The sequence below is a fragment of the Vigna unguiculata genome, chromosome 7 (genome assembly GCF_004118075.2).
Source record: "Vigna unguiculata cultivar IT97K-499-35 chromosome 7, ASM411807v1, whole genome shotgun sequence".
In the NCBI taxonomy this organism is placed as follows: Eukaryota; Viridiplantae; Streptophyta; class Magnoliopsida; order Fabales; family Fabaceae; genus Vigna; species Vigna unguiculata.
The window spans coordinates 39306719-39329529 of NC_040285.1; the positions used below are offsets into that span (position 1 = coordinate 39306719).

General features: G+C 31.0%; 2 protein-coding genes across 4 annotated transcripts; both read right to left on the reverse strand.

The window, feature by feature from the left end:
• Window positions 1-3393: 3393 nt before the first annotated feature.
• On the reverse strand, window positions 3394-12088 carry LOC114189746 (probable ubiquitin-conjugating enzyme E2 23). 3 transcript variants are annotated; one of them, XR_003605727.1, is made up of 9 exons: window positions 11958-12088; window positions 9081-11126; window positions 7287-7424; window positions 6426-6878; window positions 5377-5443; window positions 5145-5284; window positions 4659-4970; window positions 3872-4204; window positions 3394-3774 (listed from the first exon to the last, which is right to left on the reverse strand). XR_003605727.1 is itself a non-coding variant. In XM_028078416.1 (8 exons), the coding sequence occupies exons 1-8, from the start codon at window positions 11985-11987 to the stop codon at window positions 3953-3955; spliced, it is 3438 nt and encodes a 1145-aa protein (XP_027934217.1). In that variant the 5' UTR covers window positions 11988-12088; the 3' UTR covers window positions 3420-3952. The 3 variants fall into 3 exon arrangements, 1 of the variants encoding a protein (XP_027934217.1); XR_003605728.1 differs by having other exon boundaries at window positions 3394-3790; XM_028078416.1 differs by having other exon boundaries at window positions 3420-4204.
• A 1706-nt stretch (window positions 12089-13794) lies between these two features.
• Window positions 13795-16314, reverse strand: LOC114190467 (monooxygenase 2-like). The gene is made up of 6 exons (XM_028079362.1): window positions 16156-16314; window positions 15929-16075; window positions 15337-15405; window positions 14826-14991; window positions 14511-14739; window positions 13795-14356 (listed from the first exon to the last, which is right to left on the reverse strand). The coding sequence occupies exons 1-6, from the start codon at window positions 16233-16235 to the stop codon at window positions 13824-13826; spliced, it is 1224 nt and encodes a 407-aa protein (XP_027935163.1). The 5' UTR covers window positions 16236-16314; the 3' UTR covers window positions 13795-13823.
• Window positions 16315-22811: the final 6497 nt, after the last annotated feature.

Sequence of the window (22811 nt, forward strand, 5' to 3'; positions counted from 1 at the left end):
AATTATTAAATTTTGATTCATTTACATAAGATAGTAGAGTAAAGAATTAAGGCACATTTGTTTAACTAAACGCATATTGCATATACAAGTTAAAATTTGATATTATTTATATCTCTCTACACATTACACATGTTTTCTTTTAACTTCAAATAAATAATCTTTAAATTATACTTTAATTTTAACCATTTATATTTAAATTGTTTTATGGTAAACTTTCAAATTCTAACTCTTCATCCCAACTAAATAAATCATCAGGTTTTACTGGACATGGTGGTGAATTTAGTTTGAGACGAAGAAAATAACAAATATTTTTATAATATTTCAGAAAAATCGATAGATAAACCCAAAAAAATATGTATGTAAATTTGAAATATAAATTTTGAATTTACTTTTTTTTTGTTATAATTTTTATATTAATATAGATTTAGATATTTAGACATAATTAACATTTTGTTTTTCAGATAAGAGATTTCTTAATTTTGGTTTTCATGTTTCTGACTTCCAGTCGACAGATTGGAATAAATTATTAAAATATTTTTAATAGTAAATAATATATAATAATATAAATTAAATTATATAATAATAACAAATTTATAATATCAATAATAAAAAATAGTAATAATAATTAAAATAAATTTATAAAATAATAATAATTTGTATTAATATGAAATTATAAATAATAATAATTAAAATACATTTGTATAGTAAATGGGGATAAATGATTTATAATCATTATTTGTATACAGTTAAAAAAAAACTATGAATTATTTGACCCTATCAATACAGATGTGAATCATTATTTTTTAGTGGACACAAAATAAACAAATGTGCAAAATAAATAAATATAACATTCACACAAAATAAACATGGATGTGCACATAAAATAATCATGAACATTTGCACAAAAAACAAAATAAATATGAACATACAAATAAAATAAACATGGGAATAAATTTAAACTATGAGAATTGTTTCATAATATATATATATATATATATATATATATATATATATATATATATATATATATAATATCAACTTCATTGTGATATATTTTTTTTTAATTGATTGAAAAATATAAGAAAGTATAGCCTAAATCAAATAATAGTAAAATACACCATAAAACAGTTGAAACTAAAAAAAAAAAATTAATTTGAAAGTATTGGTATGCTTTTTTTTTTTTGCAAGCTATATTTTTTCAATTGACATATGTTATGTTTTTTATTTATTTATACTAAATAAGATGTATAAAAACAAAATAAATAAGATGTAACACCAATTTAATAAAATAAAAAATAAATATAAATTTGATTACTTTTATTTTCAAGATGTATATAATGATTTTATTAAATGAATTTTTATTATTTGTTTATGATTTTTTAAAAATATAAGTTACATCCAAACTAGAGTGGTTAATTTAACATATTACTTATGGATATTTTAATTTATATTACAACGAGTTTCTTTATATTAGACCTCGGAGGTAGAAAAAAAAAATAGTAACTTACAAAACCTTAACTTAAGAAAACAAAATTAGAAATCTAATATAAACATGAAAATTAATAAAAATAATTATTTCAGTTAATATTGATTTACTATTAAAAGTGCTTTATATTTTTAATTTATTTTACATATGAATATTTTTACATTCCACTTTTTATAAATTTATTTTCTCTTTTTTATTTTTTGTAATTTTAATTGATCAATTCAACCTTAATAATTCAATTCACTAAGATTAGGAAAAGAAGAGATTTGCTATAAAAATTTATAACAAAATAAAAAAAAACTAAAGTTAAAAATTGGCTGGGTGTTTTTCCTGATTTTACAATTGGACCAATCCAAATTAAGTATCGGATTGTCCCATCCAAAAAAATATAAGTGCATTTGTTTAGGAGGCTATTTGCAACTGCCAACACTATCAGTCCTCCGTATTCATCACCATCTTGTATCAATCTAAACTAATTTACACCATTTTAGTCCATGTCTATTATCTTATTCTATGTTTCTTATCTCATTGTTTTCTTTTATGTTCATGAGTTGTTGTTTAGTATTCTACTATGATAATAATTATTCCCTTCATACTTCATATGAATTGAAATTCCTTTTATATGAAATTTATATAATAATAATAATAATTTTATTTATATAGTCATTCTTTGATTTATATATACATCCTATCATAAATAATAATTATCCTCAGCTACTCTGTAACTATAATATTATAAAAATTAATAAAATAGTATTTTTTTTATAACTTTTTTCTATATTAATTCATTATAACGTTAATATAAATTTTAATAATAATTTTTATTTTAATAAATTTTCTGATATCTAAAGTTTTTTAATTATGTTATTTTTAGTGTAAAAAAGTTAGAGCATTTGGTTCCACTTGTAATCTATCACCATATGAATAGAATTTCTCAATTTATGGTAGGCATTTAATTTTCTATTTTATCCTAAATTATATTTTAAAATTAAAAAAGTTATAAGACTAAAAATATATAAAGGGATACCTTCATTTGATATAAAATCTTGTATTTCTATTTCACTCTTAATTTTATTTATTGTTATTTACTTAAAAAATAGAAGCACCTCATTTATTTTCCACTATAAAATAGTATAAACAAATTATCCATCCACTACAAATAAGTGTAGACATTCCTAATTTTATTTTCTGCTGCTCTACAATACAATCACACTTTTAAACTTTTATGTTTTCACTCCTACACAACACATGTTTCTTTTTCATTGAAATTTGTAGACACAATAAAATACAAGTAACATAAATATATTTTATTTAATAAATGTGTAAGGTTTAAATTAATATAATTATTAAATTTTGATTCATGTAGAATAAAGAATTAGTACACATTTGTTTAAGTAAAACGTAAAGGATATTAAATTGTTTATATCGATTACTTCCAAAAAATCTAGCAATCTCACGTCTTACAAGTTAAATCTAATATTATTTACATGTTTATACTAACTCAAGTATTTAAACCGTGACGAAACCAACAAAACTTCAAAAGAAAACTCAAATGCACACAATAATAAGACTCTCACAAGTTTATTTTTATGCTATCTCTCTAGACATTGAAAGTTTTCTATTCTCATTATGAGGAGACATGAAAACAGTTAGCAGACAAAACAATAGAGGTGGTGATGCAAAGGAGAAAAGAAATCCAGGAACAAAATTATATTATTTTCAGCACAAAATATCATGATTTGTGGAGGATCAAAAACATTAAAGTACTTTGGTTTTTATGCATCTTAACTGGTCAAAGAAATATTAATACCTTTGTCCCAAGTAGGGATTCTGATAAATAGTAATTGGACAGTGGAATAACACTAAAGGCACAAACACGAAGTGTCATTACAAAAGAAGAGGGGCTTTTCAAGTATATTCAATTCATGGTATCTTGAGAAACAGAAGATAAATCAATCAATCAACCAATCCAAGACAATCAAAACTTTAAAATACCTGTGAAAATCAAACTCCGACTCCCACCACCCTCTCCCCATATATAAAACAACGACAACGAAAGCCGTATCTCATTAAGGGACGTTGGTTGCATGGATCATACGATGCCATTTGGCTCGTTTAATCCCAGATATAAAAGAAATAAAAAATTGTAAACAGTGTACAAGTTAGTAACCAACATTGCCTCCCCTATTACAGCTCATCAAAATCAAGAGGATATCCAGCCTGCTCTATCAGTAGTTGCTTCTCTCTCAACGTAATATAACTCCCACCACTTATGTTCCTTCAAGCTCCTAGAAGTAAATTCATCTTTTAAAGGAAAATGAATGGGTATAAATGGTAGAAATCAAAATAATGACAGTATATGACAACCTCCACACTTGTTTGTACCTTCAAATATTTTAAAGTTGGGCAGAGCCAGCAGACCAAGTTGGCTTTACGGAAGTAATGTATCATATCACCATAATTTCGCTACAAATCTTTGAGATGCCTAAATTCCTCGCAATCAGCTCCAACCTCACTAAGTGACGAGAAAAGCTTTGGCACTATCTTGGCTAACATCAACTTGAAACCCACAGAGGTTGAATTCTGACCGCTTTTTTCACTTACGGAGGCATCTCTAGTCAAAGAGCCAATCAAGCAACCTTTCATATATGCATCACAAGCCTTAAGGATGTTATGGCCCCTTCTCCTAAAATGTTCTTTGACAAGCACTTCAAAATCCTGGAGTCAAATATACCTCACACAGCTCAGAATCAATCAACAGCTGTCTCAACAACTACTAGAGTACACGTGAACTAATGCCAATGAAACATGTAAATGTTGCAATAACTTAAACAAATTCATACGCTCATTGAAATAATCATATTTTTTTCGAAGCTCTCCTAGGAAATTAGCAGAAAAAAAAAAACATATATTCCCAAAATAAGCTAATCAAAAACATGTGAGTTCAACAAAATACCCCTCTGCTTCTTTGTTAACAACCCTGTTATTAACCTTTTTAAGGAGTTTCAGTTTTCTATAACGATACACAAACTGTATGCACCCTCAGTCTACAAAAACCGAGTATGCACAATGTAATAGTGCTTTAACTAATTAACTAACCATGATAAAATATGAACAGTTCAATAAAATGGATAGGACAAAATAAAATATTTTTATCGTTGTTCATAATTACCTTGGGAGGTTTCCTCATAAGATACATCATAGTCTTGCAGTTAAGTAAAAAGGTATTCTCATTGTATGACAATGAATTCTTCTCTCCTTCGGCTGTCCCAATCTGCTTATCATACCCAGCTTCATTGAAGTAAGGCTTAGAATTGAGTACTAAACCTTGAAGTGAAACCAGGACTTGAAGTATGCTAGAGGATTTTGGATCCCATACTTCATTTCCTCTGCCTGTCCATGTATTCAGAAGGCTAAGGCAAACCTTCCCTTCCTCATACAAATTAGGGTTAATTCGCCAGCCACCAGAATGATAGTATGCAGACTGCATATCATTTGAAATCCAGATAAAGAACATAGAAAATGCATGAGATATATCTCATTTGGATTAAATATATACAAATTGAATGTCATTGACTGTTAAATCTTCGCTTTCGCTTTCTTTGGTGGGAGCATATTAAATTGGCCAGCAAAACAGCTTCAAGATAAAATTCCTTACCGGTGGAACATCAGGGTATTCTGGCGGAAGGTGAAAATCAAAGAAAAAGAGTCCATCTTGGTAAGGGGTTCCATATGGCCCTACAATAACTGCTCTCAAGAGATCCATTCTATCTTCGTAAACTCGTACATAGATTTCCTCTGTCAAAATGTTTTAAACAATAACAGTTACTAAAATGAGTGTACAGCTCACTAACACAAAACTTAGATGATCAAAAAAATATATCACTGACCAGGAAGGTTATTCTGCAGTATGTTCCAATCTTGTTGCACTTTCTTTAACCATTTTCTGTTGTTACTCTGAAAGCAGATAGAAATAATCTAGTGATTGCAGTATAATACAAGAAAGGAAACCAAATACAAAAGGAGGAAGCTAACATTTGAATAGATAAGTCTGCACATTCACATTTAAGATGCTTTTATAACACTGTTGATCTCTGGTTAGCTAAATATAAGAACCTAATCTACATTAATACTAATCTATAGTGATCAGTGTAAATATACAGGCCTGTGCATGCATATTAAAACATGCTGGCAAATAAATGTTTATAAAAAATATATACCAACTTGATTTTACAAAAGACTATAATTAGAAACCTTGTACAAAACTCAACTCCTTTCTTTGATCATCTTAAATTTAAAGATATACAATTAGAATTTAAATATTTATTTAAAAAAATAATTCAACTTATCTCTCCTCTCCCAAGTTTTTCCTTTTATTTCACAACCTTTGTTCTCCTCTATCGGCTGTGTAAAGCTCCCAGAATTATGCCAATTGTGACGATGATTGCAATTTTGTAGAAAGATTTGCAAAAAGTAGGCAGCCACATAAAGTATAAAGTATTTCACATGACGTCCAATACCAAAATGATAAAGTATAAAGATGTACACCAAGTTTGAATATGACGTCCTGTAGTGGGTTATTTTACAATCTATTTCTTTTCTTTCTACTCCGTGTTTTCTATGTTCTTGTTGGTCGAATTGTTTTGTTCTTTGCTACAAGAGAACAAACAAATAAAAGGAAAGGAAGGACTAGGAGAGACGAGAGAGCAATTTAAGAAATTAGTACTTCTAAAATAGATAATACATTTTAAACTACATTAATACCGTTAAATTTAGTCTGTTTCAAAAAGGAGTTGGCGTTTTGGTCTAAACAAATGGTGCAAGTTGCCACCAAGTTTGTAAGGGTATATTAACAGAGCCCCTAATATACAATAAACATGAAGTACTTTTTCATTCTTCCTTTTCCCTACTCTTATTAGAAATAAGGCAGCAGTAGTACCTGTCCATTTGCACCAATAAAATAGTGGTCTGATGGATCTTGAGTTATGTCAAAATGTTTCAAACTGCAACTCCCATCATCACTACTTGCAAGAGCATCTTCCTTTTTCAAGTCATGTAGGGTCTCACATGCTTCCAGAGTTTCAGTTGCGTCCGACGCAACCTCCTCATATCTTCCATTCTTATTGCCCGAAGTATCACCATTAATGGGAATAGGTCTCTGCGAACTAGACTCATCATTAACTACTGGTGATGGATGTTCATGCCCAGCTTTTATCTGCATGTCAATAGAATCCAAGTTCCTTGGGCCCCTTGAGAATATTCCACTGGCAAGTCTAGTGACAAACCGAAATGCTGCTAGGGGAACAGAAAGTGCAGCAGCCCTACCAAAATCATTCTCTCCACTTTCTTCTGCCTCAGAAGTAACACTGCTTGAGTTTTCCCTCTGAATATCCTGAATATCATCATAATATATATAATTTAAGAAAGGGGCTAATAAAATAACTACATTTTTAGTAGGCAGATAGGATGTCTATCACAAAATATTCAATGACCTTTTAAAATGAGATAATGATCACAATCACTTAAATTGAAATATTAAACAGACATTTGAAATTAATTACATTGCTGCTTGAGTACATAAAGGCAAGAAGAAAAAGAAGTGCAAGGCTGTGAAATGAAAACAGCCAAACTTTGCAAGATTGGGAAATCACAGTTTACTTATCTTAGATCTTTTATTAATGAGTGGAAGCAACTCTAGATAAGGATCAAAATAACAGTTTTTTCCTTTAGGCTTCCTCTCAGAAAGAAACAAGTTGAAAGATGGTAAGAATCATGGTCCAGGTGAAAAAGAGAAACAAACCTCTCTGGAATCCTCAAGGACTTCCATTTCATCATCATTAACAGTTTCCCAGCTTGCAGCATCACTAACTTCACTCCCAGCAGCAATTGATTCATCATCATCGTCTCGACCAACCACATAGATTGCTTGGGGTCCAACCTGAAAGTAAAGTAAATCATTGCAGTTCAAATGGAAAAAACGTATTATCAGACATGAAATGCCTTAGAAGAATATAAAGTTGATATATATGTATTCCGACCTCAATCTTTTATTTTGACTAAAATAAATTCCAGTAGTTTATGACTAAAATAAGCTCATGTACCAATCAATCTTTTATTATAATTATAATATTTGACTTCAACAAACAATTTCTGAATTTTATCTATCTGGTCTATAGTGTCTTGGTACATATAGGACACCTTTGAAAGCTTATTTGAGTGAGACTATCAGATGCATAAGCACTTTTGAAAGAACTTTCAAAAATAAATTATGTCCATAAGGTATTTTCATCTTATTTTAATAAGCCCTTCAAGATCACTTATAAACTCAGTTTTAGCTTAAAAGGAAACATTTTGATCGCATTTCTTCTCAGAGTTCTAAATAGCAGACTATAGTGGTGTAGCGAGATGGAAGGTCCCTGCCACTTCAAGGACCATTGCAGCTGGCAGTTCACTGTAGCAACTGTCAAAGGCAAAGTAGCAGTCGTAATGGCTAGGATAGCAGCACTGTCTCTTAATTCCAAAAGAGCAAATCTAAACACTAATTTTAAGGCTTGTTTGAAGGGGGAAATTTTTGAGATTTCAATTTCTTTCTATAACAATATTTTGCTTATAAAAGCAATGAAAGAGCTGTCATTTCTCACTTTCATTCTCAACCAACCAACCCTGTTTCCATGTACGACATTCCTCGACCAAAATTATCTCTCTGCCGAGCACTCTGACAACTGGTCTCTCTTTTCTAGCTAATGGCTTTTTCTATTTGACTATTGGTTTCTCTACCTCTGTTTACTCTTTATATTATTATTCTCTGACTCTTCTTTTTGAGAATTTTAATCAATTTATATGTAGTTATCCTACCATCCACTCTAGCAATTCTGGGGCAGCTACCATGCGTGCCTATCAAGGATTTAAAACATTGTTTCTTCTTTGAATATGGAAACAATTTATGCATAAGGGCCTAGTCGCCTAAATGATAAATACTTATTCAATAAGCTCTTAATTCAATTTACCAGAGCGGATCCTTAGTAGGTGTTTGTTTCAGGGTTTTGGTCATTTTTTTTACTTCTTGGGGGAATCATTAGGCTATATTACAATGGTAAATTAGAAAACAGAGGCCCTAAACATTTAAGTTTACTTGATCCTCAAGTTTGAACGTTCCCTCAATTTCAGTGAAGTAAATACCCAATAAACATCTCAAAGCAAAATTCTAATATAGTTGCCAAATTTTAACAAAAGTCCACCTGCATTACTCTTCAGAGCAATAGAAAGGAACCTTTGCTGATTGTAAGTATATTGTTTAAAGTTCTTGTAACAGTAAAGCACATAGTAGAATATTTTAATGACAAAGATATTAAAGAAATCCTAAGCCTCAAACTTAATTATAGAACACTTAAATTTTCACCAGGCATTAAAATAATTGAAGCATTTCTTCAGTTTGAATTGACTAAAATAAGATGCAATATATATATATATATATATATATATATATATATATATGTATATATATATATATATGTATATGTGTGTGTGTGTACGGGGGTGGGGTAGAGAGAAAGAGAATAGAGAGAATAGCAGGAAATAACAAAAATGAGCATACCGTTGACACCATCCCATCAGCCCAAGTAACTTCAATATCACCATTCTTAAGGCCGGTTATATTTCCAACCCAAGAGAGGTCAGAAAATTGCGTAGAAGTATCAGTAGATGCATTTTCTACTCTATTAGCATCAGTTTGGATTTTTGCTTCTTTTTTAATCCCACACTCTTCAGTTTTCTGCTCTGATTTCTCAGTGGACTCTTCAACAGAAGCTGTTTCTAAATGTGCAGACACAGGTGTCAAGCGAACAACAACATCCCCATAGCAGTAATCATAATCTGGATGTCCCTCTAGCTCATACACACTTACAACTTCTTCACTGTCAAACTCTCGAGGATCTTCTGCTCTAGCAACCTTTTTTAACCACCTCACACAAGCTGTCCGCTCCTTCGCATTAACACTTCTCACCACCCCAACTCGCCTAGCTTCAGAAATATCATCACCATCATCAGAGGTCTTCTCTACCACATATTGTTCTGAAACGAATTCATGGTCACCAGGATTATCTATAGGAATTAAACTCGTAGAATTCAGTTCATGCCCTATTGTTCCATCCTGCCATGCAACATCAACTTTTGTTCTTGTGTTGGCAATCAAAAGAGCTTTCTCAAAACTTTCCTCTTTCTTTCGGGCCCTCTTTTCTTTCCTAATGACAACTTTCCTAATTTTCTTGCGGTGAAGAGGCCAAGCTTCATGGACAGGTTCCTTTGATACGGAGATAGAACTGCAGCATGAGCTAGAATCACGAGAAGGATTACTTTTCTCATGTCCATCATTCCCTTCCAAAGTATCAGCTGGATCAAGCTCCATGGTATCCTTATTCCCATTTGTTTCCTCAACAGTAGCTTCTTCTGAATCACACCCACTTCCTGTCTGATTGGAATCTAATTCATTGTTAGCAGAATCGTTAAGTTCCAATTTTGACATGCCTTTGTCCATGGAAGCTGAGGATGACAGTACTGATGAGGGTAATAGACACCAGTCACCCAATTGCCAATTTGCATGAGCAAAACAAGACAACAATTTTAAGTTTTTCGGACTCTGCTCCTCAGCTGGGGCGGTAGAAGAATATGGCCCATAACCTGCAGATGCTATCCAATAAACAAACACTGATCCAACTGTAACTTTAGTCACTGTACCTTCCAACCTATTAGCTTTCCACAAGCCAGACAGCCATCTTGAATTCTTGAAAACTGATGAGGAGCTCGCCCTTACCCGTTGCCCTGGGTAATAGGGAAAATGCCCATCTTCAACAATATTCTTAGAAATTGGTTTAAGATTCAATGGATCTGCTTTCGAGACTTTACAAACTGAACCATCATCAAATAAGACAGTTACATTATCCAAAACATCATCGACTCTGCCTAGCCAGGGCCCAAGCACCACATAATCACCAACAGTGAAATCCCTAATACGCTGTATGTTTTTTGATGAGACATCTTTTATTATAGAGCCATCATGGGACAGCAGATCCACACATATATTGACATCAACCACCACACCCACTTGCCCAGTAGGGTCTGAAGCCGCAGCAACAAAATCACCGTGCAAAAATCCACGATCAACAACTTCAACGTCACTGAAATTTTGAGTGGATTCAGATTCGTCCATCCACAGAACACGCAGCTGATCAGCCAGAAGTGCATCGGCTTTACAATGCCCAGCAGAAACATTACTTTCAGAATTCCTGCTAGCATTATTACTATCATCGCCTTCCTCACCATCACCATCCTCATCCTCACTGTCATTCTCGTCATCAGTGATGCTACTATCTGAATCTGAATCTGAATCACCGGCGACTTCTGTCACAATCCCAATCATGCCACTGGTATTATTTTTCACAACATCTTGTCTGTAGATATGTGATGTATTACTTTTCTTAAAAAAAAAGTCACTCGGTTCATTAACTTCACTACTTTCAGTATTTACACATGGATTGCTATTGGCAGACTCACTGGGAATAGCACCTTGGTTCAAAGAACTGCTAGCACAAGCATTTTCAGCAGGCTCGTCTTCAGCAAGCGCTTCATGCCGTTGAACTCCCATCTACAATCATAACATGCCAATGTGAATAGATTGTCATTCAAAATTTGTTATTCGCCTTAAATTCACATTTGAAACAAATAAACAGCGGGATTTTGAGAGCTTCTTTACTGGAAAAAGCTCTGTATATGCAGTCGAGAGCTCTCAAAGGAACTTATAGTCTGAATCCAAACAAACCCTTTATGGTTTACTAAGTAGATAGGGCAAAATCTATGTTTCAGCTAAATAGTAACAAATGTGAATACTTAAAACAATTTGAACAAAATGGTTCAAAGAAAATTTGGTGCTAAGAAACAAAATGAGACATAATGCCAAAAAAAAGGAGAAAAATAAAGAAAACCACATTGCTCCCCCGACTGCCATCAACCCGTCAACAATCAAAAGGTACTGAATCTGAAATCACACGCGGAATCAAACAAAAACACGGTTCTGCTGCCCATTGCAATCCAGTTTACGAATTCAAATTCGCACGCAGAGGGCATAATCAATAAACCCTTTCAGCTCAATCAGACAGCGTCAAAATTAGCAGTATCCAAAACCAAGATAAAAATCAACAGCTAAACGCGTATTAATATACCCTAAGGCAGCTCAAACATTGAAATGAATGAAAACAAAGGGCGCAAAGCACGCAGCCAAGTTGATCGAAAATGGAAACCAAAAAAATAAAAAAACAGAAGAAAGAAGAAAGGAATGAGCTATGCTTGAAGCTTGCATCGGCGCCCCGAGAGGTTAATCGTTCGAGGAACAAATTAAAAGATAGAGAAACGAAGAGCGACGCTTAGCAACAAATTGAAAAGAGAGGAGAAAGAAAATCCGAAGTGGTTGGAAGCATACCTTGCGAAAATCAAAAACAGGTTTGGGCATCAGATGAAGACGACGACGATGAGGAAGAAGAATATGCAAAGGACTCTGCACAGATGAACGAGTATTTGTTGCATAAATGGGGGCAATTTCGTCGTTTCACCGAGGTAGATTCTGCTTCCATATCCAGCTATCTGTCAACCCCATCATCACCGTTCGTTTTGAAGACCACATCAAAACTATTCAGATTTCATTTCATACTTCTTTCTTTTTTACTGAAAAAAAAAATCTAGTTTATTTATAAAATTTAAACTCAGACTAAATAATAAATAGGGTTAAATATGTTTTTTTCTTAAGTTTTAGTAAAATTTAGAATTAGTTTTTATTTTTAGTTTTGACCAATTTAGTTATTCATCTCTAAAAATATATGAATTTAGTTCTCTCAATTAAATTTGATTAAGTTTATCTAACGTTTCAAGCGTATTTTTATGATAGTATTTGAATTGTTTTCACCGTTTGACATATTTTTGTTTTAATGTTAACTCAAATATTATCATAAAATATGTTTAAAATGTCAAATAAACTTAATAAAATTTGGTAAGAATGACTAAGTTCACACATTTCTAAAAATAAAAAACTAAATTAGTATAAAATTTTAAAAAGTGATTAATTTCAAAATTTATTTAAATTTAAAGGATCAAAAACATATTTAACCCTAATAAACACAGGTAACAAAAAATTAAAATAGAAATAATTGTAAATTAAAGAATATGTATATTAAATTTCCATTATCTATGTTTAAAGACCTATTAAATCGAACAAATAGAAAAGACAAACTAAAATACATTTACAAATATTTTATTTAATATTGATATAAATTATTTTTAAAAAATTTCAAAAATACCAACTGTGAATAATGTAACTCTTTTCCCCTGTTAGCAAAAAGAGAAAAAACGAAATAAGACGTTTGGTTGCGAAGCAAAGTGATGAAAATGCGAATTTAGGTGGAGCAAGTTTGAGAATGCTGAAGATTGTTTCCAAAGTAGTCTTTCATTCCAAGAAAATGCCTAATTTTAATGCCTAACGTAAGGTATACATTGATTTAGGTCAAGTCACGCAAGCTTTATCTCTTGCTTTTCTTCCCCTTTTCAAATTCAATAATCCTTTTCTTTTCTTCGTCTTCTATATACTAAAATTAAACTACATTTATCAAAGTTGATATTGGATTTATATATTATATATTTGTATAGATAAAAAAATCTAAAGAGTTAATTTTTAAATGCATTAAATAATGTCACATGTCTTTTCATTCTATCTATTTGGATAAGATTGTGATGTGGTAGTCGATTATACAAATGAGAATGTCTCTACGTAGAATATAAACTAATTTTTCTATGATTTGAATTAAACATAAACTATTTTTTTTTTAACGATCTTACCAGTTTCAACTCATAGAAATAGTCATTGGTGTAGTAGGTACATTTCACAGAAAAAATTAAGCTTAAATATATTTTTCTCCTTCAATTTTCGGTGAAAATTGAAATTAGTCTTTTTTTTTAGATTTTGGTCTAATTTAGTCTTTTAATTTCATAATTACTTAAATTTAGTCATTTCAAACAAATTTTGTTAAGTTTATATAACCTTTTAAACGTATCTTATGATAGCATTCGAGATGTTTACATCGTTTGACACATTTTTGCTTTAATATTAGTTAAGAAACTATCGTGAAATGCATTTAAAACGTCAAATAAACTTAACAAAATCCGATTAAAATGACTAAATTCACACAATTTTAAAGTTGAGAGACTAAATTGGGTCAAAATTTCAAAATTAAGCTAATTTCAATTTTTACTAAAAATCGAGTAACAAATACATAAATTATATATTTATCATTTCATCTTAATCAGAGGTGTTGAGTTTTCCACAATCAAAATCTGACTTCTTCAACAACAACTCAGCTAAGAAGTGAGGCAAAACTTTGTCCCTGACATGTGCCACCAATTTCAAATCACCTTGCAGAAGAAGCCCCAGAACATAAGATGTAACACTGATATCGATGCTTCTCCATCTTCTCTCTTTGGCATATTTCCTCAAGCTAGCTTCAATTTCCTTGTATTGCTCCTCACTCTCACCTTTTTTGCAGAATGCCTGAGCTAAGTATCTTCCTAACACAATCCCATCTTCCAAGGAACAACATCCACCTTGACCTAGGTCAGGTGCCATGGGGTGAAAAGCATCTCCAACAACACAAACATTGCCTTTGCTGATATTTCCTAACACAAGCTCCCACTGGTGCCTATATCTCAATGGAGATGTTAAGATATCTTCTGTTTCTGTTTTCTCTATAAAGCATCTTATATCACTCGGCATCTTCTCAAACTTGTTCAACACCAATCTCTTCATTTTGGCTGGGTTGTTCACTAGCTCCTTCTCTGCATCAGAAGTTAAATGTCATGTGCATATGAAACTTAGGACGCATCTCATAAATAGTGTGTATCGTGTTCGATTTGAACACAGACACATATTATGTCTGTGTTAGGTTCGAACACTATACCAACGAATACTGTAATCATACAAAGAATTCACCTTCAGTGGTGGGAGTCCAAGTGAAAAACCAATACACAGTTTTGTCATCACAAGGTAGAACACCCGATCGAAAGCCTTCTCCAAAGAAGTGCATGAAATTTGGTTGAAGGCCATGTTTGTTGGTCAACTTTATGTCACCCCTGATCACGTATCTCCCGGTAAAAGATGCCTCCTTGAAGCCCAGCCATTTCGCCACCACAGAGTTTATTCCATCACACCCAACCAATACCTTTTCAATTGCAAAACATCGTTACGTTGTTGGACTAGAAAACTGTTTACACCCATCTCACAAGTTGCTTTTAAACTATCTATTACCTTGGTTTTTATGGTTGTTCCATCAGCAAGATGCACTATCTTGAAGAACCCAGATTCTTGAATTGCGACAACCTTTGACGAGAACCTAATCGTCCCACTTGGAAGTTCGTTACCAAGTGCTTCGATCATTAATTGTCTCCGAACACATCGAACTTCACCGTCTCCGCTGCATCAATTGTATGCATGAAAACAAACACCCATTAATTATGTGAGTAAAAACAAAAATCAATTAAGAATTTGGCCACAATCAGGCACTCATGTAATCAAAAAAGCATAGCCAGTTGGAGCAGAAATGTCAGCATTAAATGTGTATAGCAACTTTATTGATATTGCTAGTATTATTTTTACAACTAACAAATTTTTACCATTTTATACCTACTATTTTATTTTTCAATCTCTATATCTTTTTTTACAAATACAAAAATTAAAATACTCTTAAAAATGAGTTATCAACAGGAACAAATGTAAGAAAAAAAAAACATTTTCCTATGACTGATACTGGTGTACTTACTGTTTTCCTGTTCCAATGAGGCTCAAGCTTGATGTTTGCTGCCCCAGACTCAAAGATGTTGTAACATTCCTGCATTTCAAATGTCCACTACTTTAGCTTGTGTTTCAGAGGAAGAAGGAGGGAAATTAATTTCGTTAAGGGATGAGAGTGTGAAAGAAAAACGATGAATAAAATATTTTAAATATAAAAAATGATTGAAAAAAAATATTATACGCACTATAACGTTACAAATATTTTAAATGCTTAATTCTATATAATTAAAAAAAATTAATACACCAAAATTTCATAAAATAAAAAACATTATAGTTTCTCTTCTTTCTTTCTGCATGCAAACCAGCCAGTCACTTTTTCAGCTTTTGTATCTATCCGGTGTTGTCGTTCCTTTAAACTTAGTCATACATGAGGTGAATCATGAGTTAAAAAATGAACGTATATGTGTTAAAACAGGATGAACCAAGCGTGAGTCAAAGACGCATATTGAATAGAATAAACAAAATTAAATATTATATAAGAATGAAGACCTATAACACCATTGTTCGTAAGACTAATATCATTTAACCATATAGAACTTGATGTTAAAATATTTAGTTACCGTTGTAGTTGGAGATGTTGGTTACGAAGAATGTCTCCGACACCAAGAGCATCCAAGGCTTTCCAAGCATTTGTCCATGTTGTTAAACCAAATCCAGTGACCCTTAAACTATCCGAATATTCCAACACCAAACTTCTCACACCCAACCTGCAAAATCTTACATTGATGTTAAATAAACAAACATGGAAATGAATGTAAAATTGATGAAAAGGTGAAGTGTTTGAAACCTGTGAAGTGCCAAGGATGTTGCAAGACCAGCAATTCCAGCTCCCACAATCACAATGTTTTCAACCACTGATGATTCCATTGTTATACTTTTCTTTTCTTTCTTTCTCTTTTGTTAAGCTTGCCAGATATGGTGTTTTTGCACTTTCTTCATCAAAGCAAAATGAGCATTTAAATAGAAAAAAGTGATGGCAATAGATTCATTCACCTTTGAGAAACACGTATAGCTCAGCCAGGTCACAATCCACTACAATATCAACAGGATAATATTATATATTTTTTTTCTGACATGTTTTTCTTGGTTTATTTATTTGCAGGGTGAAGCGTACAAATTAAACTTCATTTAATAAACACCGCCGAAAATCTTACGAAGCTTTTTTTTTTCTTTGACAAATATGCATTTCAAAAACTAAGTAATTATATTGGTAGACCTCACATTTACTGCATTTTAATATCCATACCAATTACATTTATTTGTTTTTCGAAAGCTACGATATATATATATATATATATATATATATATATATATATATATATATATATATATATATATATATATATATATATATATAATGAAAAATATTTAAAAAAAAATATTGGTATCCCCGAAAACTAAGTTGTGAATCTCTTATTCCATGACTATATCTAAATCGTAAAGAAGTGTTAAAATCAATATAAATATAACCTTTGTTTTTTATCGTAAATGCAACCATTATATATGCTTAGTATTTTAAAGTAGCAATGACAAATTATAGCAAATTGTTAAAAAGGAGAATGAATATTTTATTCAAAAATAACAAAAAAAAAATCATATTGAAGACCATAAAGGGAAAAATAGAATTGTTATCTACAAAATAAAATGTTATTGTGTTTACAATGAAAACTATAATTAAAAAAAAAATTAAAATGAAATTATTACAGTGAATTGAAAACATCATCTTCACTGGCTCCTGGTTAAACTTAGTGTTTCTATATTTAGAGATATACGAACCATACAACAGTCTGAATGATTCGCAGTAGACTGAATATTTAAATTTGTCCTTCCATATAAATCGATTCCTTCCATTTTGTCCTACCATTTTTATTTTTATTTTTGTATTATTATGTAATATTATTTATATGTTCTTTTAGTTATTATATTGTTAGGGGTAAGTTTTTCTAAGACTAACTCAATCCTACAAAAATGGCTTATAAAATGAGATGGTAAGGTTGAGTTAGACTTAAAAAAACTGCATTTTCTAACGTGGTATCAGAGTTAAGATATAAGATCATTTTATAGGTGTCAATTTCACCTTATAAACTGATTTTATAGAGTTGAATTATGCTTAAAATTCATTTCTAATATATATTTGTAGTAAATTTTTATCTTCTAAAAAATTATAAATAAAATTTTAAATTACTTTTAATTTTTTCTAATTTATACGCACCGACCTACCCCTCCACAAACTATAGAAACCACGGCTAGTCTCGTTAGAATAGGTCGACTTTTTTTTTTTTTTTGCTGATTAAATATCAAATGGGCCAGACACGACAGGGCCGGCCAACCACTCAGATTTTATCATTCGCATATTTAGCTTTTGGGGGCTTCTCCCTGCACCTCCAACGATTCTTCAGTACCCCCAAAAATTACTCTAATACCCTTATTTACAACCGGCTGAGAGAGTGGGTGAAAGTGGTTACGTGCGTTACCAACATCCTGCACCCCCATTACTTCTTCAAATCCGTTTCGTTTCTTCTTCATGCTGTCTTCACTTTCATTTAAATTTTTGCTCTCTCAGTGGTTCGTGGTGCCTCACAGTTTTAATTTCTCTGTCATTCGTCTGTCCTTCGTTCGTTCATTCTCTCTACTATTTCCATCCAGGTTAGCCCCAGCTTAAATAAAAAAATCAAAATGCATGCGAAACGGAATACAGAATCCGTTTCATACAGTTTTGAAACGGATTCTGTATTCCGTTTCGCATGCATTTTAATTTTCGTATCACACGCCATTCCTTTACCAATTCAAATTCAATCATTAATACTCTTCTCTCCACCATTCCTACCAGTTTAAAACACGCTCCACCCCTCCAACCACTTTAAAACACGCCAAAACGGGTTTCAGAAAAACAAAAAAAAACACCAAACGGAATACACATTCCGTTTCAGCACGAAAAACCTAAATACGAAACGGATTCTACAATCCGTTTCGTTAAAAAAAAAAAAAAAACAGCTGAAACGGATTTCACGTGCCGTTTCATTAAAAAAAAAAAAACAAAAACGGAATTGGAATTCCGTTTCACCTTTGTAGGAAACGGATTCCAGATTCCGTTTCCTTAAGAAAAAAAAAAAAGGATCGGACCCACCCAGTTCTCTTGCACTGTCTGCAACAAAATGTTCAACCGTTTCAACAACATGCAGGTGATTATTCTGCCACATCTCACAAAATAAATCACTCAAATCATAATTTCATGATCAATTTTAAAGCCTAGGTGAAAAGGATTTGGAAGAAAGTATGTAGAAGAAAAACCGCCACCTCTTTTTTATCACAGATTTACATTACACTCTCTGGTTATAATGTTTGAATTTGACACCATTAGTACTGCTTTTTCTTTCCTACAGAAAATAGCTGCGATTTGTTTCAAAAGTTATCTCTTCAGTTATCAAGGCCATTGAAGGATTTCAGGACTCTTCAGACTCACTACAAGAGGAAGCATGGAGCAAAGCCTTTTGGGTGCAGAAAGTGTGGCAAGCCTTTTGCTGTGAGAGGGGATTGGAGGGAAGAGGAGAAAAGGGACCTGGACCAAGGGGAGAAGAAGGGTGTGTTGATGCGCGGCTTCGGAACGCTTTGGAGGAGAAAAAGATGCTGGGAGAACAATGGTGTGTGGAGGCTGTGTGGGAGAAGAGGAAGAAGAACGAGACTCTGTGTGGGAGAAGAGGAAGAAGAACGAGAGTGTGTGAGGCTGCGTGGGAGAACACCAGGGAGAAGAGGAGAGTGTGTGCTTTTGGGGGTGCAAACACACGGTAAAAAAGAGATGGAGTTACTCTTCATTTTTACCAAAGACAAACATGGGAATAAAATTAGTTTTGGGGGTACTGAAGATTTTATTGGAGGTGTAGGGAGAAGCCCCCTTAGCTTTTATCTTATTTTTTAAAATTAATTACATATTTTTTATTTTAATTTTAATTTTAATTTTCTCTAAACTCTATGCATCGTATATACATGTTTTTCTTCACTAATGAGTGGTCTCATATTAAATTTTTTTTTATTTCAAAAGGCCGTACTCACGTGTTCCACGCAGAAATGGACCAAACCTTTTGAGATTTGGAATCTTTACTTTCATTTAGGTTTAATAAATAATTACTTCTTTCTAGAAGTAACTCTCACTAGTAAGTAATACGGATAACAATTGGACCAACTGGTATCCTATTTAACTTTCTAACAAAATTGTATGAATTATATTGGTCCAAGACACCAAACAGTAGTAGTATAAATATAAATATAAATAAAAGTATATAAAAAATTTAATGTGATCCACACATCACACATCAATACATATACCATGAATAATAATACAAATATAAATAAAAGTATACAAAAAATTAATGTGATCCACATGTCATATATCAAGACATATATCTACAAATATTTTATGAAAATATTATTATTTAAAATGTAACTTTTTTTTTGACAAAAATTACAAACTTTCCATTTTTGTTAGATAAAATTGAAGCTTTTGTAGTACAAATTACAAACTCTTCTCATCTGTAAAAGTTGCAAACTCTCCGACGACACGTAATTATCCCAAATCTTTTATACATCCAAAAGTCCTATTTAATGGGTGACAGCTCTACAAACAATTTTTTATTTATTTTTATTTCTATTATACTTTTCTGTTATTATCTTCTTCTTATTGCATATGGAATTATGATGAATATCCACTTAAAAACTTTCAGTTATATTTTAGTAAAAGTTTTTCACAAAATTTAAAAAATATTAAGTAATTTCTTCTAAAATGTCAAATTAGTTCAATAGAAACATGATATAAATTTATAAAAATTTCATTTCTAATTTGCATATAGTTTAATTTAAAAAAATACATATTCCATTTTACATATTTTGTCTTCTTAACATTTATTATTCTTGCTGTAGATTTGTTGAAATTGACTTTGAATAGCTGATGAATATCCAAAATCCGCAATGATTGTATAATAATATTGATTCACTCATTCAAGATCAGTCAAGTCACTGAAATGAGATAACTCTAGTTAGACTTACGGGTCTGCTTTTGAAGAGTGAATTAGTTTGAATTCGTGGTAGTTAAAAATGGGTAGATTTGATTCTATCATATCTTAGATTGTAAATAATTTCATTTTTTTCTGCTAAAGTTAGTTCTATACTTTTGGTCTTTACGATAATTTTAAGGATCATGTTTCTTGTCAATAAAATAACACTCAAGCTGTCATGTTATTAGTAGATATGTCTAAGGGAACAAATCCGATTTATATGGGTTGGCTTATTACAAGCTGGATTAAAGATGAGTGAACCCAATTCGCCTTAATTTATGGTAAGTCAAAAAATTTATAATCCGGCTCAACCCATCACGGGTTGGTGGATTAAGTGGATTGACTCACCAATTCACAAAAAAATTATTTATTTATTTTTAAGTATTCAAATATTTAAATAATTTTTTAAACAGTTCATGAGATGACAATCACAGTAAAATATAAAATCAAGAATCAATGTCTTCATCATGCTCACCACCAATATATAATGAATTGTTTTCAATAAATGTCCATATAGTCCAAGAAAAAGTGGGTAATATTACACATTTTTTATCATGCTATTCAACAAAATATAAATAAAAAAAAAACTACACATTTTTGTCATGTTAATTTAGAACAAAATTTATAAGACGATTGCTTTGATAATTTACTATAAAGATTATAGTTAAACATTGAAGTATCAATGTATACAATCAACTTAATTAATGAATTATATATAATGATTTGTTTCCAAGAAATTGTCCATATAATCTAAGAAAATATGGGTAATATTACACATTTTCTGTCATGCTATTCAATAAAATATAAATAAAAAAAAAAACTACACATTTTTGCCATGCTAATTTAGAACAAAATTTATAAGACAGTTGCTTGGACAATTTACTATAAAGATTATAGTTAAACATTAAAGTATCAATGTATACAATCAACTTAATTAATGAATTATATATAATGATTTGTTTCCAAGAAATTGTCCATATAATCTAAGAAAACATGGGTAATATTACACATTTTCTGTCATGCTATTCAACAAAATATAAATACAAAAAAACTACACATTTTTGTCATGCTAATTTAGAAAAAAAAATTATAAGACGGTTGCTTGGGTAATTTACTATAAAGATTATAGTTAAACATTGAAGTATCAATGTATACAATCAACTTAATTAAATATTCAAACTATTCAAATATTATTGAACAACATTTTAACATTTAAAAATATAAAATTGTGAACCTATATAATTAGGAGTAATAAATAATTATTAAAAAAAATAAAAATTTGTAAAAAAATGTTGGTGGGTTAAGTGAGCCGGGTTGAGTTCAACACACTTTTGAAAAAATTGATTTTTTCTCAATCCAACATGACTCGAACCCGTGGTGAGTCGAGTTGGCTCACAGGTTGAAACCCATGTTGACATCTTTAATTATTAGTACTATTATTTTGTATGTTAATAACAACAAAATTACATATTTAAAAAAATATAAAGAATTAAAATCATACTCTTGCAATACTTTAAATGTATAATATGTCATTAGAATTTCAGTGATCAAGATCCTTAAGTGTTTTTCTTTCTTTTATCACTGATATAACACTAATGAAATATGAGTTCAACCAATACATAAGGGATTGATATCACTTCTAACAAAAAATCTTTAAAACAATGAATTTATCGTTCTTCATCCTTATATGATGTGATGCTTAATTTTTCATTTTTACTTCTTGTGAGATTTAAACTCACACTTGGATTCCCTCGACAATAATAAATATTTTTATATAAAATAGTTTAAGTAATAAATGATATGTAAGTCTTCTTTCTTACGTATTATTCTTTAGGAAAATTATACTTTGACTCTCGTCTTTCACTTCCTGACGTGACTTAGTGTGGATCATTGATATTTTTACAAAAAAAAAATTAATAATACATTAATCAATAATTCACATTAAACCACACCAAAAATAAAAAATATATTATCATCGTCCCTTTCTTTCAATTTAATTCTCCTTGACGAGAATTCATTAGGATCAGAATGTACGATAGAGTTTCTGTCATGAAAGTTGTTGTGATTTTTTCTTTTGTGTTACATGGAAAGATAAAAAAAGTTAGACATCAGAACAATTCAATTACCTATTTGGAAGTTATTAATGCCATTAGTCTTCGCAGTAGAGTTTGTATATTTATGGTACAAAAATTAGGAAGCCATCAACATCACGAGTTTGTGTAAATTGGACTAAAAAATGGCACCAAACTTATGCTTTTTCTTTCGAAAGAGATTACTGCATATTTGTGAAGGGCTTAATTAGTAAGTACAATGATTAAAATAAACCAACCATTTCCTTAGTTTTTTTGGTATATATTTTAATGGTGTTTATTTAGTTTTAGACAAACATATATGT

What these genes read in the sequence shown, in the direction of transcription:
- LOC114190467 (XM_028079362.1), bottom strand. Translation starts at nt 16,235, where the DNA reads ATGGAATCATCAGTGGTTGAAAACATTGTGATTGTGGGAGCTGGAATT. An exon ending in CTCATTGGAACAGGAAAACA is followed by an intron (nt 14,992 to 15,336) that starts GTAAGTACACCA and finishes CAATTGATGCAG; the next exon opens with CGGAGACGGTGAAGTTCGAT. An exon ending in GAACAACCATAAAAACCAAG is followed by an intron (nt 14,740 to 14,825) that starts GTAATAGATAGT and finishes GCAATTGAAAAG; the next exon opens with GTATTGGTTGGGTGTGATGG.
- LOC114189746 (XM_028078416.1), bottom strand. Translation starts at nt 11,987, where the DNA reads ATGCCCAAACCTGTTTTTGATTTTCGCAAG. An exon ending in CTGATGGGATGGTGTCAACG is followed by an intron (nt 7,425 to 9,080) that starts GTATGCTCATTT and finishes CTTTACTTTCAG; the next exon opens with GTTGGACCCCAAGCAATCTA. An exon ending in ACTGCAGAATAACCTTCCTG is followed by an intron (nt 5,285 to 5,376) that starts GTCAGTGATATA and finishes ACATTTTGACAG; the next exon opens with AGGAAATCTATGTACGAGTT.